The following is a 20000-nucleotide window of genomic DNA, read 5'->3' as shown; positions in this document are numbered from 1 at the left end:
AATGAGGCTTAGATTTGAATAGCCAAAACAATATAACTTTTGGGTGTATTTTTGTTTAATTTTGGTAACATTAGCGAACGTCTGTATCCCAGGAACAACATGAGGCCAATCGGCAGATGGAGGCAGCAGGAAAATAGTATTAGGCTACTGGAATAATTACATCTTGCCCGGTGATTAAGGATTTATTTCAACCAAACCATAGGATTATTGGAACATCGGCTAACCGAGATGGTCTGGTGAATTTTATTTTCTTTGTGTCGGCTTTTAATGAAGCGTGTTTTACAAAGAGTTAACAAGAAAATTAAGTTAGTTCGGTTAAAGAGAAAAACTTGAATCAAGGCGTTGTATTTTTTCTGTTTAAACGGAAAATTGGTGTGAAAATAGTGCCTTTCTGGAGAGCCAGAGACTGGAAGAGATTTACAGACAGGAGGGTGCAAGTGGAGCAGAAAGAGCAGAAGGTAAAAATCTAATGGAGCTCACATTCTCTCTACAATGTCGCCATATAAATACACTTCCACCACCAGACATTGAAGATTTGAAAACCAAATGGCCTTTTCTTTTCACGCCAAGGTATATATACGCACATTTTGAGTTGCTCACAGACATCAATGTGCTTCATAGCTTGGAACTCAGTATGGAATAATGTGGAAGAGCCATCACAGAATACTTCAGGGAAAACCTACCAACAAAGATGTCAAGGATATCCTCTCTAATGGTGAAGATAATGAGATGGCACTTTGTGTTGTTCAGCTGCTCATGGCACACTTTGGAGAGGACCTAACCGGGCTGATCCTTTTTACAGATGTAAGTTTTATTTTTATTTTCTAACCCTGTGTTTTTTAAAGGGTGTCTCCACCAGTCTTAAGTGTCCAGATACCTAATGTGTGTACTAGTTTTGGGGAGTACTACTACATATGTGAAAACAGTAGTGTCAATTATTTTGTGGCTCAGAGGAAGCTGCATGTAAGCTGATAAATTACCTCCATGTTGTCACACAGTTGCTAAATTGTATTATGGGTAAAAAGTAGGTGCAAGGTTTTAAAAGTATTTCACTTGTCTTCTTTGCCCTACTGTGACACTGTTGAACGTTTTAAAAGCAAATGATCAGATCAACACAGCAGAAACAGAAATATTACCTTTTTATTCGACATATTCTTCCTCCTTTTCAAAACCTGGTGCTTACATTATCCACAATGCAACTTGACCACTGAGTGACATCCCTGGAGGCAATTTATCAGATTATGTGCAGTTTCCTTGGGAGCCACAAAAGGGTCTCCCCGAGACCTGTACAAATAAAACTGTTACCCTTTTAATTTTGAATGCCAAATCTATTATAGCAGTTTGACTTTAGGTGACTGTAGAAGCCTACATTATTCGCCTCTAGGTTACTCTCACCTAGTGTTTACTAATTATTGACCTTTTATAATTTTTTATAATGCATTTGTTCCCTACAGGTGTCTGCCACTGCAGCTGACGTTGAGACAACTCTCAGTCTTCCTGCAAGTCCTCGCCTGATACTGCCTGGTATACATTTCATTTAGATTCATTGATAGACACAGTATATATCATATCGGCCATTCATCTTGAGTTTACAAATGTTTACACAAGTTAACATGCATTCCCATGTTGCTATGACTTGAAGTTTCAGGTGCAACAGGGCAAGTCACAATTAGAGGTTGGATGATCACCTTTGAGGGCCGTGTAATCTCTGAGGGCATCACACCAACATTTGCAACGGGACTTGCTGCTGTGTTTGCAATCTACTACATATTCAACCTTCAGTATCAAGATGAGCCAGCCTGCACTCTGGAATTCATTCAGAGGTAAAACCCTTTCATTCCTTGTCATCATTATATGGATATATACAATTAAATTAATGTATTTTTTTGCATAAAATGGTGTTAGTACTGTATATTTCAAGCCACAACACACACACACACACACACACACACACACACACACACACACACACACACACACACACACACACACACACACACACACACACACGGTATTTTGTTGGACTATAGGATTTATTATAATTCCATTTAATGTCACTTCTGTATGTCATTCAAGTCCATTCTATTTGTGCAATGATGAAAGACAAAAAAACAATTCATTGCATTTAATTGAATGTAGACAAAACAGTATGTTGTTGCAACCTCACTCTGATCTAAGACTATTTTGATTTCAGGCGCTTCATTGGTATAAATCCAGAGAGAGGACAAAGGCCAAAAGGGGCAAGGTTGTCTCCAAGAAGAAAGGTGTGATCGTCCAGAAGAAGTCTTCTGCAGTCAATACACACGTCGCCATGCTACTGAAGAATCTCCTTGACTTTGAATGGAACTTCATATAGATTGGTGAGCTCTTTAATCTCGCTCTCTTTGTTTTGACAGTCTGGTATTGCCACATTACATTACATGTCATTTAGCTGATGCTTTTATCCAAAGCGACTTTTGCTCCAATTGCTATATACTGTATATCAGAGGTCGCACGCCTCTGGAGCAACTAGAGAACTGGTATTATTAACTTTATAAGCATTAGCTTGGGGTGTATACTGTACATTCCTGATTGTATAGTTATGATTATGATTGTTCGTTGTTGTTTGACAGTGGCAACACTGGAATAACGCTGCAGAGAGGAACAGCGGCTACCAAAGTGATGGTCATCTCTCCTGGATCCACAAGAACTAAGGCGTAAAAACACAAGCCTGCCTCACAGGACAATTTTAAGAGGTAACCTGCGAGTCTAGCTCGCAGTGGCACAGGTGCCTACCTAACAGTTTCATCCCTAAATGTTTTTATTGATGCATATTGTCCAAATGTTCTCCTGTACTATAATAGTTTCAAAATGGCCTTAATGCACATTTTCAAGTTTGTTTTCAAATGTTGCTGATTCTGCATATGTTCAAAATGTTATTATGAAAGTATATTTTACATACAGCAGAGAATACATTGCAGATTACATATGTAAATCTTTTAAGTTGACTTTTGAGGAAATTTTAATCTAACTCTCTGACGAGCAATTTAAGAATTTAAGTTTATTGCCATAGTCTAAAGCAGACACTACTAGGCTGTTTCTGTTTGCTAATAGAAATCTCTTTTCAGCGTCGTCCAACATGGTTTATTTTCTTTTTTTCCATTTTTTGAAAGTAGCAGTATTCATGTTGACATTGACATTGCTCTTTGAAATAAAAGTATTTGATTTTTAAGTTTTTATTGCGTATTTTGCATAATATTCACAATAATGCATATCGTAAGCAATTGTCTGAGAATAATGAAGTTCATTGCAATCAATATTGATTGTGAAGACTGATGTTTTAGGAAACTGCTAAATTTAGTTATTGTATTATCTACTGTGCCTGTCTACAGTAAACTGAGAAGTTAAAGTAACAACCTAAACTGAATATTATTGTAATTTCCAAATAATCACAGAAATATGCTGGATTTATTTTTTTTACTGTATTAGACTGTGAAATAATTTAACAGTGTGAATACAGAAATATACTGCATTTTTGGTTTACAGACTACTACTGTAAAGTCATTTTACGTATGAATACCGTAAAAATAACGGCATACTGCTGGCGTCCCTGCTGCCAGCTCTTTACTGTAAATTATAGAAATACAGAAATATGCTGTTTTTCTGGTTTACAGACTACTACCGTAATATCATTTTACATATGAATACCGTAAAAATAACGGTATACTGCTGGCGTCTCTGCTGCCAGCTCTTTACTGTTATTTTACAGGAAAATTATTTACAGTGCATACACAGTCAGACACTCACAGTCACACACACACACACACACACACACACACACAGTCAGACACTCACAGACACACATACACACACACACGCACACACAGTCAGACACTCACAGACACACATACACACACACACGCACACACAGTCAGACACTCACAGACACACATACACACACACACACAGTCAGACACATGCAGACATACACACACATACACGCATACACACACACACGCACACACAGTCAGACACTCACACACACACACACACACACACACAGTCAGACACTCACAGTCACACACACACACACACAGTCAGACACTCACAGACACACATACACACACACACGCACACACAGTCAGACACTCACAGACACACATACACACACACACACACACACACACACACAGTCAGACACTCACAGACACACACACACACACACACACAGTCAGACACATGCAGACATACACACACATACACGCATACACACACACACACACACACACACACACACACAGAGAGACACGCTTGCACGCACACAGTCAGACACTCACAGACACACACACACACGCACACACAGTCAGACACTCACAGACACACACACACACACACACACACACACACACACACACACAGTCAGACACATGCAGACATACACACACATACACGCATACACACACACACACACAGAGACACGCGTGCACGCACACACACACAGACAGACACACACACACACACACACACACTGTTGCTACCTTTTTCTGTGTTGTTTTTGCCTTAAATAAAAAAGTTAACTTATTGATTATTTGTTGCGGCTCTGAAACTCAAAACTACTTTTAAACCTCAAAAATTCTAAAAAACAATCTGCATTTTCCACAAAGTATTTTTGAAAAGGCTGTTAAATAGTGTGTAGAGTCACGTTTTGGTCAAAGCATATTCAGTATGTGGTGGTCAAAGTCTAAGAATCCGTTTATTTTGAAGTTAAAATAATCCACTTCCGGTAGTTTGTCCTGTGTCACCGTGTGACTTGATGCTGCCGGTAATTAAGCGGCCCAGACAAAAGCGCCTTCTTGTGGGAAAGATTTAACAAAAGGCAAACTAACACCTAGCTATGGGGAACCTTGGAGCCGTTTGGTAGCCAGCATATTTAAAAAAAATACATAAATAAAATACATATGTTGTTATGAGATATCTCCAAACGTCAGGTAAATATATAATTTCTCCAGTATGTGAAACGGCTGTTATATATTCAAAATGTCATTTCACATACATGATTAATGAGATAGATTTTTTTCACACACACAGTCACATATATACACAAACAAACACACACACACACACACACACACACACACACAGAGTCACATATATATACACAAACACACACAGTCACACGTACACACACGCGCACGCACGCACGCACACACAGTCACATACACACACGCACAGTCACACAAACACACACACACAGACACATAGACACACACACATTGACACATAGACACACACACACATGCACGCACACACACAGAGACAGACACACACACGCGCACACACACACACACACACACGGTCACACAGACACAAACACACACACACAGACACGCAGTCACACAGACACACACACACACACACAGTCTGGAAGAAGATATAACGTTGAATGTGTAGTTAGAGGAAAAGCTAATTAAACATGTAATGTGTAGCTAACCTCCCTTTACAAGCTCATTCAAATATTAAGCTAAAGTAAGCTACAGCTAACGTTAGTTACCGTTAGCTAGCTAACGGCTCAAGCTAGCATTGGCTAACGTTAACGGTTAACCGTTATTAATTATACATTTATTACCAACGACGTAAACCAGTTAGTAAGTTTTAGCTGTTATTTAGTTAACGGAGATGTTATTGTACCCAGAATACAGTTTGGTAACGTCATGCTAAGTTAGAAGACTCATTCATAACTTACCTTTTCTTTCTTGACTTCTGTTCAAAGTTTCTAACGGTTTCTTCTGACGTTGGGGACTTTTTTTTAACACCGCCGCGCGCTAACTCGCCGCCTGCCCTCCAGTAATTTCAATGAAAGGTAGGCGGCAGAAGGGAAGCGGTTTTGTATGATCACGGCGGAAGGCCTTGGAAGCGGTTGCCGCCCACCTGAACGCGCTCAGATTCTACTCTGCCGCCCAGTGTTCACCCAGAGTGCTGAATTTCTAGCGGTAACCGCCATGCGGCAGGAACTACTTTTCCTTTTTGGGAAACGCCTACCTAGGCGATAATCAGAGCGGTTGCCGCGCAGCAGGGTCAGAAAAAATATACATTCTATGGAAAAAACACTTCCTAATGTTTTTGGCACTTTTTTTTCGACTTTCCCAGCGTTTTTGCCACATTATTTTTCATTTTTTTGAATGTCCGTCAATTTCTTCTGCACTTTATTTGACGTTTTTGTTTTTTTCCCACGTTTTTGAAGCTTTTTTCACAACATTTTTGTCACTTTTTTCCAACGCTCTTTTATCACAATTTTTTTTTCAAAGGCTATCAAATTGAATAAAACTCCCAAATTCAATGAAAGTAGTGAACTGATCATTTATTTAACTTTTAAGAGCATTTTAGGGAACCATCCACATTACTTTTTTTTGACAATTTGGTTGAAAGAAAACCCACATTTTTGATAAAGAAACTTTTTGAAAATGGGTCAAATTTCATCCGAGGACCACAGGAGACTTAAAATAATCATATATATATATATATATATATATATATATATATAGAGAGAGAGAGAGAGAGAGAGAGAGAGAGACAGTTTTGTTACTTTACTATCAATATTTTCATAATCTTACCTCAAAACCAGGACTTTTGATTTGTTACTTTGTTACTGAGCAGATATATGATGGTCATACACTCTCTGACGAAGATGTGGCCGGTTGGTTTACTGGGGTACATGTTGCTGTTTGTAGTTTATAGGTATCACCACAAGGGGGAGGCACATGGTGATTTCATTTTGTTTATTGAATTGTCATTTTTCTGTCCTTTAAAAGTGTCTTATTATTACACTATGGTTACACACACAGACACACACAGAGACACACACACAGAGACACACACACAGAGACACACACACAGAGACAGTCACACACAGTCACACACACACACACCAACTGGAGGGTGAGGCAAACTGTGTTTAATCAAACCAATAATAGCCTTTTATTAAATATCTGTTTTCTGTCAGACAAGAAATATTAAATGATGTATGATGCAGGTACATCACTTAGCCTATAATCTTCATCTGAAAGGGTAAAACTTTGGGATTTTTGTCACTTGGCCCCTAATTTTCCATGTTTTTATATCAAAGTGACTGACGGGAACAACCATCTTTGAAACTGGATTTGTGTGCAGGTTGTAGAAATATATTGGGTTGTTTAGAATAAGACTGTCCTGTAGCCTGGCATGGCCTCGCTGTCTCAGGTTCAAATTTAGTGGAGCAAAAAGTGCTCCTGATTAGTTTGATAAACAGGTGGAACAGAATGCACCTAATGAAATATCTTAAAGCAACAGGCAATCGTTAGGCCGTGAGAGAAGAAGAGAACGAGAGCGATCCCAAGGCTATAGCAGCGCAACTTCGCTATCTTCTCGGAGACAGAAAGTCTGGAGTGATATCCAACCGATTGGCTGCCCAAAGGGATTTTAAGATGGATGTTTGGTGGCTAGGGAGAGAAAGTCTTGAAGGAGCGATTGATCCATATTAGAGGTGTTGAAATTAATCAAATAATCGATGCATGGAAGCGTGGACGTGTGCGATGCTGCATCGATAATCGGCCGGCTCGTAATGGATTATTTCTGTTAATAATGTAATGTCGACCTGACAACATTTCTGTTTACATATTCTGGTGTGTTTTTGCACATTCAGGAAGTGCCATGTGCTCAGTGCTGTATAGTTTTATGTATCCAAGTTATTTAGTATTAGAGCACTGCAGAATGTTTGGTTTTTGAAGCTATGAAAAGCTATGAGTTAAATATCCTACATGACTTTAATAGAAACATGGATTTGACGCATCGTGATGCATCGAGATATCGAATCAAATCAAATCCTGAGTACTCATTTCCTGGTCTGCCTTTCAACGAACACATAATTATAAAGGGGAAAACGTGAGAAGTGACCGGTGGAGTCAAAAAGACTCTGGCCATTTGAGCCGGAGTAGAATCGGTTGCATCTTTTTCCTACAAGGTATCACCACAAGGGGGAGGCATGGTCCATCAGCATGAACAGAAACACATGAGACTTCTCAGTTCACAGTGATTTTAGCCTTGATGATGTTGTGATATGACAAGGTAACTTATATATTAAGATATCAACTGTGCACAGACATACCTTAAAGGGAAGGGTTTTTAAATAGCAGAACAGAATACCAACATATAGGAAATATTGTTAAATGTTAACCTTCTCCATCAGGAAGATGGATCAGCTGAATTGGTGACTTTTTAAAATCAATTTAGCATCCTTTTCGTTGTCTTTTTCACATGGGGATTTCATTTTGTATAGATTTTTCTGTCCTTCAAAAGTGTCCTATTTTCACTATTATAATGATGAGTACTGTGACAGACAGACAGACAGACAGACAGACACACACAGACACACACACACACACACGAGGGTGAGGCAAACTGATTTATCAAACCAATAACAGCCTTTTATTAAATATCTGTTTTCTGTCAGACAAGAAATATTAAATGATGTATGATGCAGGTACATTACTTAGCCTATAATCTTCATCTGAAAGGGTAAAACTTTGGTATTTTTTTTAACTTGGCCCCTATTTTCCCATGTTTTTGTGTCAAATTGACTGACGGGAACAACCATCTTTAAAACTGGTCCAAAAGAAACAGGCTGCAATGTAACGTTAACGATCTGCGTCCACTAAACGTTCTGTTGTTGCCGCTGACAGACTCAGATTATTATTCTAAGTGTGTGACAACATTAAGGAAAGGATCCCTACAGAGATAGACCTTTTAGTTAAAGAGGAAGATCCTTTTAGTTTAACATGAAACAGCCCCAAAATCCCCATCACCAAACTCCACCAGACTCCATGTAAATAATCAGGACTTTTAGCGTGTATAGAGCCAGCATATCTCCACCAGACTCCATGTAAATAATCAGGACTTTTAGCGTGTATAGAGCCAGCATATCTCCACCAGACTCCATGTAAATAATCAGGACTTTTAGCGTATATAGAGCCAGCATATCTCCACCAGACTCCATGTAAATAATCAGTAATTGTATCATCGTAAAACACACTTCATTCAAAGTGGACGGAAACTAAATAAAAAAATAAAAAGCCGTCTTGGTTCATTTTTCCACTGTTCCAACAATCACCACTCTAGTTTGGTTGAAATAAACCCTTAATTCACCCATTTACATGTGGAGATATGCTGGCTCTATACACGCTAAAAGTCCTGATTATTTACATGGAGTTTGGTGGAGATATGCTGGCTCTATACACGCTAAAAGTCACGTCCGTTAAAAAAACAAAACAGGACAGCGATGGCCAAAATGCCAAAACACGAGGCTGTTAAACGGCCAAGTCCACAAACCAATGGGTGACGTCACAGCTGCTACATCTGTTATTTTTTTACACACTATGTTTTTAAACTCATTTTCTTTTAAAATATCAGTGCCCTTGAATTAGCCGAAGCAGAATATTAAGAGTATACGTGAGTACAGGAAGACTGTGGCTGAAGCTTTGGTGTTTTCAGTCATCAAAGTCGGGGATATCGTCGTAGGAGTAGCCCCGGTAACCCCTTGATGCGTAGTACGCTATCCGTAGGTGGTAAATACCCGGCAGGAAGACAAGGATCCCGATGATGAGGACGGGTACGGTTCGGTCCGAGTGCTGAGAAAGAAGAGAGAAAAACATTTCAGTGAGGCATCAATTTTAAAAAAGGTCCCATGGCATGAAAATGTCACTTTATGAGGTTTTTTAACATTAATATGAGTTCCCTCAGCCTGCCTATGGTCCCCCAGTGGCTAGAAATGGTGATAGGTGTAAACTGAGGCCTGTGTATCCTGCAGATTATTATTCTAAGTGTCTGACAACATTATGGAAAGGATCCCTACAGAGATAGAGCTTTTAGTTAAAGAGTAAGATCATTTTAGTTTAACATGAAGCAGCCCCAAAATCACCATCACCAAACTCCACCACACTCCCTAGTTAATAATCAGGACTTTTAGCGTGTATAGAGCCAGCATATCTCCACCAGACTCCATGTAAATAATCAGGACTTTTAGCGTGTATAGAGCCAGCATATCTCCACCAGACTCCATGTAAATAATCAGGACTTTTATCATCGTAAAACACACTTCTTTCAAAGTGGACAGAAACTAAATAAAACTACCAAAAGTCGTCTTGGTTCATCTTTCCACTGTTCCAACAATCACCATCTCTGGTTTAGTTGAAATAAACCCTTAATTCACCCATTTACATGTGGAGATATGCTGGCTCGATACACGCTAAAAGTCCTGATTATTTACATGAGAGCCAGCATATCTCCACCAGACTCCATGTAAATAATCAGGACTTTTAGCGTGTATAGAGCCAGCATATCTCTGCCAGACTCCATGTAAATAATCAGGACTTTTAGCGTGTATAGAGCCAGCATATTTCCACCAGACTTCATGTAAATAATCAGGACTTTTAGCGTGTATAGAGCCAGCATATCTCTGCCAGACTCCATGTAAATAATCAGGACTTTTAGCGTGTATCGAGCCAGCATATCTCCACATGTAAATGGGTGAATTAAGGGTTTATTTCAACTAAACCAGAGATGGTGATTGTTGGAACAGTGGAAAGATGAACCAAGACGGCTTTTGGTAGTTTTATTTAGTTTCTGTCCACTTTGAAAGAAGTGTGTTTTACGATGATAAAAGTTCTGATTATTTACATGGAGTCTGGTGGAGATATGCTGGCTCTATACACGCTAAAAGTCCTGATTATTTACATGGAGTCTGGTGGAGATATGCTGGCTCTATACACGCTAAAAGTCCTGATTATTTACATGGAGTCTGGTGTAGTTTGGTGATGGTGACTTCGGGGCTGTTTCATGTTAAACTAAAAGGATCTTACTCTTTAACTAAAAGCTCTCTCTCTGTAGGGATCCATCCCATAATGTTGTCACACACTAATCGGAGTCTGAACAGAACAGAACTTTTAGTGGACGTAGAAAAATAGGGTCCAAGGTTGAAGAACTCAAAAGTTGACCTTTAATAGAGATCGCTCCATACTGTGAAATACTGTAAAAACATCTTTTCTTAATACTCACAGTGACCCCAAAGTACCCAGCCAGGAGAAGGGAGCCGATGATGATCAGCAGAGAGCCGATTAGGAAGAGGACTGTGGCGAGCGCTATGGCTTTGTACGGGACTTTGGGTGGGCTCCTTTTGAACTGCAGATTGGGAGAAATATTTCATTAAAACACCTTTCTCTGAGACACAGCAGGCTTTCTGTTGCAATGCCAGTTTTCCCACTCATGGACTAAAACTGGACGGGCAAAGTTATGGTGCTTTTCCATTACATGGTACCTACTTGCCTCGCCTCGACTCTACTTTTTTGGTTTTCCATTACGAAAAGAAGTACCTGGTACCTGCTAACAGGTACTTTTTTTTAGTACCTGCTCAGTCGAGGTTCCAAGCGAGCTGAGGCGAGCCGAGAAGGTGACGTGAAACCCTGCAGGCTGCTGATTGGTCGGAAAGAAGCGTCACTGATCACTGCATTGCTAGCGAGAGACGGCATTTTTAAATAGTTTAGCCAGCGGTGTTTTTTTGCTGTCGGAGGCTCCACGCAGAGCTTTCTCCGTAGCATACAAGTGGCCTGATGGTTATACTGGTGCGCTGGTGTGTGCATGTGTGATGTGTGTGTGTGTCGAGTCGCCGTATGTTTGTGTGTGTGGGGAGCTAGTGAGCGAGGGAGAAGTGAGAGAGTGACGACGATTATCTCCGTAGCGAGTAGTGACTCTAGAGTCATATATATGTGAGAGAAACAAAGCGAGTAGTGACTCTAGAGTCATATATATGTGAGAGAAACAAAGCGAGTAGCGACTCTAGAGTCATGTATATGTGAGAGAAACAAAGCGAGTAGTGACTCTAGAGTCATATATATGTGAGAGAAACAAAGCGAGTAGCGACTCTAGAGTCATATATATGTGAGAGAAACAAAGCGAGTAGCGACTCTAGAGTCATGTATATGTGAGAGAAACAAAGCGAGTAGTGACTCTAGAGTCATATATATGTGAGAGAAACAAAGCGAGTAGTGACTCTAGAGTCATATATATGTGAGAGAAACAAAGCGAGTAGTGACTCTAGAGTCATATATATGTGAGAGAAACAAAGTTTAGTAGCGACTCTAGAGTCATATATATGTGAGAGAAACAAAGCGAGTGGCGACTCTAGAGTCATATATATGTGAGAGAAACAAAGCGAGTGGCGACTCTAGAGTCATATATATGTGAGAGAAACAAAGCGAGTAGTGACTCTAGAGTCATATATATGTGAGAGAAACAAAGCGAGTAGCGACTCTAGAGTCATATATATGTGAGAGAAACAAAGCGAGTAGCGACTCTAGAGTCATATATATGTGAGAGAAACAAAGCGAGTAGTGACTCTAGAGTCATATATATGTGAGAGAAACAAAGCGAATAGTGACTCTAGAGTCATATATATGTGAGAGAAACAAAGCGAGTAGCGACTCTAGAGTCATATATATGTGAGAGAAAACAAAGCGAGTAGCAACTACTCTAGAGTCATATATATGTGAGAGAATCAAAGCGAGTAGTGACTCTAGAGTCATATATATGTGAGAGAATCAAAGCGAGTAGTGACTCTAGAGTCATATATGTGAGAGAAACAAAGCTTAGTAGCGACTCTAGAGTCATATATATGTGAGAGAAACAAAGCGAGTAGCGACTCTAGAGTCATATATATGTGAGAGAATCAAAGCGGTAGTGACTCTAGAGTCATATATGTGAGAGAAACAAAGCGAGTAGCTTACTCTAGAGTCATATATATGTGAGAGAAACAAAGCGAGTAGCGACTCTAGAGTCATATATATGTGAGAGAAACAAAGCGAGTAGTGACTCCAGAGTCATATATATGTGAGAGAAACAAAGTAGTAGCGACTCTAGAGTCATGTATATGTGAGAGAAACAAAGCTGAGTAGTGACTCTAGAGTCATATATATGTGAGAGAAACAAAGCTTAGTAGCGACTCTAGAGTCATATATATGTGAGAAAACAAAGTTTAGTAGCGACTCTAGAGTCATGTATATGTGAGAGAAACAAAGCGAGTAGTGACTCTAGAGTCATATATATGTGAGAGAAACAAAGCGGTAGTGACTCTAGAGTCATATATATGAGAGAAACAAAGCAGTAGTGACTCTAGAGTCATATATATGTGAGAGAAACAAAGCGAGTAGCGACTCTAGAGTCATATATATGTGAGAGAAACAAAGCGAGTGGCTTACTCTAGAGTCATATATATGTGAGAAAACAAAGCGAGTGGCGACTCTAGAGTCATATATATGTGAGAGAAACAAAGTTTAGTAGTGACTCTAGAGTCATATATATGTGAGAGAAACAAAGCGAGTAGCTTACTCTAGAGTCATATATATGTGAGAGAAACAAAGTTTAGTAGCGACTCTAGAGTCATATATATGTGAGAGAAACAAAGCGAGTAGTGACTCTAGAGTCATATATATGAGAGAAAAAAAGTTTAATAGTGACTCTAGAGTCATATATATGTGAGAGAAACAAAGCGAGTAGCTTACTCTAGAGTCATATATATGTGAGAGAAACAAAGCGAGTAGCGACTCTAGAGTCATATATATGTGAGAGAATCAAAGCGAGTAGTGACTCTAGAGTCATATATATGTGAGAGAATCAAAGCGAGTAGTGACTCTAGAGTCATATATGTGAGAGAAACAAAGCGAGTAGCGACTCTAGAGTCATATATATGTGAGAGAAACAAAGCGAGTAGCGACTCTAGAGTCATATATATGTGAGAGAATCAAAGCGAGTAGTGACTCTAGAGTCATATATGTGAGAGAAACAAAGCGAGTAGCGACTCTAGAGTCATATATATGTGAGAGAAACAAAGCGAGTAGCGACTCTAGAGTCATATATATGTGAGAGAAACAAAGCGAGTAGTGACTCCAGAGTCATATATATGTGAGAGAAACAAAGCGAGTGGCGACTCTAGAGTCATATATATGTGAGAGAAACAAAGCAGTAGTGACTCTAGAGTCATATATATGTGAGAGAAACAAAGCGTAGTAGCGACTCTAGAGTCATATATATGTGAGAGAAACAAAGCGAGTAGTGACTCTAGAGTCATATATATGTGAGAGAAAACAAAGCTTAATAGTGACTCTAGAGTCATATATATGTGAGAGAAACAAAGCGAGTAGTGACTCTAGAGTCATATATATGTGAGAGAAACAAAGCTTAGTAGCGACTCTAGAGTCATATATGTGAGAGAAACAAAGCGAGTAGCGACTCTAGAGTCATATATATGTGAGAGAATCAAAGCGAGTAGCGACTCTAGAGTCATATATGTGAGAGAAACAAAGCGAGTAGCGACTCTAGAGTCATATATATGTGAGAGAAACAAAGCGAGTAGCGACTCTAGAGTCATATATATGAGAGAAACAAAGCGAGTAGTGACTCTAGAGTCATATATATGTGAGAGAAACAAAGCGAATAGTGACTCTAGAGTCATATATATGTGAGAGAAACAAAGCGAGTAGCGACTCTAGAGTCATATATATGAGAGAAACAAAGCGAGTAGCGACTCTAGAGTCATATATATGTGAGAGAATCAAAGCGAGTAGTGACTCTAGAGTCATATATATGTGAGAGAATCAAAGCGAGTAGTGACTCTAGAGTCATATATGTGAGAGAAACAAAGCGAGTAGCGACTCTAGAGTCATATATATGAGAGAAACAAAGCGAGTAGCTTACTCTAGAGTCATATATATGTGAGAGAATCAAAGCGAGTAGTGACTCTAGAGTCATATATGTGAGAGAAACAAAGCGAGTAGCGACTCTAGAGTCATATATATGTGAGAGAAACAAAGCGAGTAGCGACTCTAGAGTCATATATATGTGAGAGAAACAAAGCGAGTAGTGACTCCAGAGTCATATATATGTGAGAGAAACAAAGCGAGTGGCGACTCTAGAGTCATATATATGTGAGAGAAACAAAGCGAGTAGTGACTCTAGAGTCATATATATGTGAGAGAAACAAAGCGAGTAGCGACTCTAGAGTCATATATATGTGAGAGAAACAAAGCGAGTAGTGACTCTAGAGTCATATATATGTGAGAGAAACAAAGCGAATAGTGACTCTAGAGTCATATATATGTGAGAGAAACAAAGCGAGTAGTGACTCTAGAGTCATATATATGTGAGAGAAACAAAGCGAGTAGCGACTCTAGAGTCATATATGTGAGAGAAACAAAGCGAGTAGCGACTCTAGAGTCATATATATGTGAGAGAAACAAAGCGAGTAGCGACTCTAGAGTCATATATATGTGAGAGAATCAAAGCGAGTAGTGACTCTAGAGTCATATATGTGAGAGAAACAAAGCGAGTAGCGACTCTAGAGTCATATATATGTGAGAGAAACAAAGCGAGTAGTGACTCTAGAGTCATATATATGTGAGAGAAACAAAGCGAGTAGTGACTCCAGAGTCATATATATGTGAGAGAAACAAAGCGAGTAGCGACTCTAGAGTCATATATATGTGAGAGAAACAAAGCGAGTGGCGACTCTAGAGTCATATATATGTGAGAGAAACAAAGCGAGTAGTGACTCTAGAGTCATATATATGTGAGAGAAACAAAGCGAGTAGCGACTCTAGAGTCATATATATGTGAGAGAAACAAAGCGAGTAGCGACTCTAGAGTCATATATGTGAGAGAAACAAAGCGAGTGGCGACTCTAGAGTCATATATATGTGAGAGAAACAAAGCGAGTGGTGACTCTAGAGTCATATATATGTGAGAGAAACAAAGTTTAGTGGCTTACTCTAGAGTCATATATGTGAGAGAAACAAAGCGAGTAGTGACTCTAGAGTCATATATATGTGAGAGAAACAAAGCGAGTGGCGACTCTAGAGTCATATATATGTGAGAGAAACAAAGCGAGTAGCGACTCTAGAGTCATATATATGTGAGAGAAACAAAGCGAGTAGTGACTCTAGAGTCATATATGTGAGAGAAACAAAGCCAGTGGCGACTCTAGAGTCATATATATGTGAGAGAAACAAAGCGAGTAGTGACTCTAGAGTCATATATATGTGAGAGAAACAAAGCGAGTAGCTTACTCTAGAGTCATATATATGTGAGAGAAACAAAGCGAGTAGTGACTCTAGAGTCATATATATGTGAGAGAAACAAAGCGAGTAGCGACTTTAGAGTCATATATATGTGAGAGAAACAAAGTTTAGTAGCTTACTCTAGAGTCATATATATGTGAGAGAAACAAAGCCAGTAGCGACTCTAGAGTCATATATATGTGAGAGAAACAAAGCCAGTGGCGACTCTAGAGTCATATATATGTGAGAGAAACAAAGCGAGTAGTGACTCTAGAGTCATATATATGTGAGAGAAACAAAGCGAGTAGTGACTCTAGAGTCATATATATGTGAGAGAAACAAAGCGAGTAGCGACTCTAGAGTCATATATATGTGAGAGAAACAAAGCGAGTAGCGACTCTAGAGTCATATATATGAGAGAAACAAAGCGAGTAGCTTACTCTAGAGTCATATATATGTGAGAGAAACAAAGCGAGTAGCGACTCTAGAGTCATATATATGTGAGAGAAACAAAGCGAGTAGTGACTCTAGAGTCATATATATGTGAGAGAAACAAAGCTTGAGTAGCGACTCTAGAGTCATATATATGTGAGAGAAACAAAGCGAGTAGCGACTCTAGAGTCATATATATGTGAGAGAAACAAAGCGAGTAGCGACTCTAGAGTCATATATGTCAGAGAAACAAAGCGAGTAGCGACTCTAGAGTCATATATATGTGAGAGAAACAAAGCCAGTGGCGACTCTAGAGTCATATATATGTGAGAGAAACAAAGCGAGTAGTGACTCTAGAGTCATATATATGTGAGAGAAACAAAGCGAGTAGTGACTCTAGAGTCATATATATGTGAGAGAAACAAAGCGAGTAGCGACTCTAGAGTCATATATATGTGACCATGGTGGGAAATCTGGAGCAGAAAAACGTTAACTATCTCTTTGATATCATGTTGTTTACGGAGACGGAGAACCAGGAAATGCGTCGGGGATATGTCAATGGGAAAAGCAAGCTACTAAGCCACGCCCACGGCAGTCGCTATGACGACCAGCCACGCTGAGGCGATACTAAAATCTGCAATGGAAAACGAACGCACAGCGAGTCGAGGCGAGGCGAGTAGGTACCATTTAATGGAAAAGCACCATAAGTCTCATTATACGCCGTCTGACAGATGAATTACCGTGAGAGCCATGAAACTGTCCCGTTACATTTAGTCTGAAGATGTAAATGGGTTTTTTAGGCATGGAAACTGTTTTTACAGAAGTTATGTGTGTTAATTTTAAAGGGTAAACCCACACGTTTTACATGCAAAGATCAATAAACAGTCAAAACACACACACACACACACACACACACACACACACACACACACACACACACACACACACACATAGAGATAGACACACATACACACAGACACAAACACACACACACAGAGAGACAGACACACATACACACAGAGAGACAGACACACACGCACACAAATAGACACACAAACACACAGAGAGACACACACAAACACACACAGAGACACAAACACACAGAGAAACAAACACACACACAGAGACACAAACACACGCACACATACTAAGACAGACACACACACACACACACACACACACACACACACACACACACACACACACACACACACACACACACACACACACACACACTAGGGCTGGGCGATATGGTTAAAAACTGTATCACGATATAAGTTTTTCATATCGGTCGATATCGATAATTATTGATATTTTTTATGACCTATTTAAAATAAGGACCAGGAGAAAAATATATTAAATTTAAACATTTTTATTTAAAACTTAACCTTCCTCTGATTATAATCCCCTCAGTTATAAAAGCAGAAATGTCAACACAACCATGGAAAACATAATTAAGATGTAAACAGGTCTAAAATCACAATGAACACTTAACAATTATCTCTTAACATTAAGGTGCAAAATTAACAAATAAGTAAGAAATGCTTAATAAAGTGTAATAAAATAGTGCAAAGTGTTAAATATAAGAAACCTGAGAAGTAACTATTTTCTGCAGGTTTAGTGCTAGGTTGGTAACCTGGCTTCTGGACAGTGCTCAGCATGTCTGCCTCCGTTATTTCTTTGTAGTGTTTAGTAAGGCGCTGATGCAGAGTACCTCTCCATGGTGGTCTGCTGCTTGTAGTGTTTAGTAAGGCGCTGATGCAGAGTACCTCTCCATGGTGGTCTGCTGCTTGTAGTGTTTAGTAAGGTGCTGATGCAGAGTACCTCCCCATGGTGGTCTGCTGCTTGTAGTGTTTAGTAAGGTGCTGATGCAGAGTACCTCTCCATGGTGGTCTGCTGCTTGTAGTGTTTAGTAAGGCGCTGATGCAGAGTACCTCTCCATGGTGGTCTGCTGCTTGTAGCGTTTAGTAAGGCGCTGATGCAGAGTACCTCTCCATGGTGGTCTGCTGCTTGTAGCGTTTAGTAAGGCGCTGATGCAGAGTACCTCCCCATGGTGGTCTGCTGCTTGTAGTGTTTAGTAAGGCGCTGATGCAGAGTACCTCTCCATGGTGGTCTGCTGCTTGTAGCGTTTAGTAAGGCGCTGATGCAGAGTACCTCTCCATGGTGGTCTGCTGCTTGTAGTGTTTAGTAAGGCGCTGATGCAGAGTACCTCTCCATGGTGGTCTGCTGCTTGTAGTGTTTAGTAAGGCGCTGATGCAGAGTACCTCTCCATGGTGGTCTGCTGTTTGTAGTGTTTAGTAAAGTGCTGATGCAGAGTACCTCTCCATGGTGGTCTGCTGTTTGTAGTGTTTAGTAAGGCGCTGATGCAGAGTACCTCTCCATGGTGGTCTGCTGCTTGTAGTGTTTAGTAAGGCGCTGATGCAGAGTACCTCTCCATGGTGGTCTGCTGCTTGTAGCGTTTAGTAAGGCGCTGATGCAGAGTACCTCTCCATGGCGGTCTGCTGCTTGTAGCGTTTAGTAAGGCGCTGATGCAGAGTACCTCTCCATGGTGGTCTGCTGCTTGTAGCGTTTAGTAAGGCGCTGATGCAGAGTACCTCTCCATGGTGGTCTGCTGCTTGTGCCGTGTTGCAGCTGCAGATGTTGTTGGACGTTGATGGCGGATACGGCTGTGCTCGAAAGTGTGAGCGCGGCTAAAGCGGTAAAACAAGTTTATGGTATTACCAGTGTTGGTCTGACGACATTGGTCTGACTACGGTGAGACTTATAAAATCCCCAAAATTGCCATACTGACTTTTCCTGTTTTATCAACAATTTCCTCGCTCGCTCCGGCACTCACTTTCCACTCTACGCCGGTTCTGTTATTGAAGAACACGAGACAGCGATGTGGCGCAACCAAACATGATACTGTTACATGATTGGCTGTTAGAGTGTCACTCCCCACGTTGCTAGGTTGCCAGAGAGTGAGGGCCTTTGTTCATGCAACCAAACTTGATTCACAACCTCTGGTTTCTTCTGATGAAGAAAAACAAGTTATCGAACGTTTTATCGACCGCATTTTCTATTGATATTGATTATGTGTCTATCGCGATACATATCGTTATCGTTTTATCGCCCAGTCCTAACACACACACACAGAGACAGACAGACACACACACACACACACACAGAGACACAAACAGACACACAAACACACACACACACACAGAGACAGACAGACACACACACAGAGACACAAACAGACACACACACACACACACAGAGACAGACAGACAGACACACACACACACACACACAGAGACAGACAGACACACACACACACAGAGACAGACAGACACACACACACACAGAGACACAGACACACACACACACACACACACACAGACACAAACAGACACACACACACACAGAGACACAAACAGACACACACACACACACACACACAGACAGACAGACACA

General features: G+C 40.1%; 2 protein-coding genes across 2 annotated transcripts in view; both read right to left on the bottom strand.

Annotated features, from left to right (window-relative positions):
* The window catches only part of igsf9b (immunoglobulin superfamily, member 9b), an 86431-nt gene extending 80677 nt beyond the window's left edge, over positions 1-5754 (bottom strand). The window contains exon 1 of the mRNA XM_028579209.1: positions 5723-5754. The gene's annotated coding sequence lies outside the window, so the exon portion shown is untranslated. The remainder of the gene's footprint in view (positions 1-5722) is intronic.
* A 3478-nt stretch (positions 5755-9232) lies between these two features.
* tmem230b (transmembrane protein 230b) overlaps positions 9233-20000 on the bottom strand; it is an 11830-nt gene continuing 1062 nt past the window's right edge. The window contains exons 2-3 of the mRNA XM_028578816.1: positions 11065-11187; positions 9233-9638 (exon numbers count right to left, since the gene is read on the bottom strand). Of these exons, the coding sequence (XP_028434617.1) occupies positions 9498-9638; positions 11065-11187 (264 nt within the window). The 3' untranslated portion in view covers positions 9233-9497. The remainder of the gene's footprint in view (positions 9639-11064; positions 11188-20000) is intronic.

This window comes from Perca flavescens, chromosome 5, assembly GCF_004354835.1.
Source record: "Perca flavescens isolate YP-PL-M2 chromosome 5, PFLA_1.0, whole genome shotgun sequence".
NCBI classification, from domain to species: Eukaryota; Metazoa; Chordata; class Actinopteri; order Perciformes; family Percidae; genus Perca; species Perca flavescens.
Note: the sequence above shows the minus strand (reverse complement) of the source record. Positions and strands in the feature narration are given on the sequence as shown.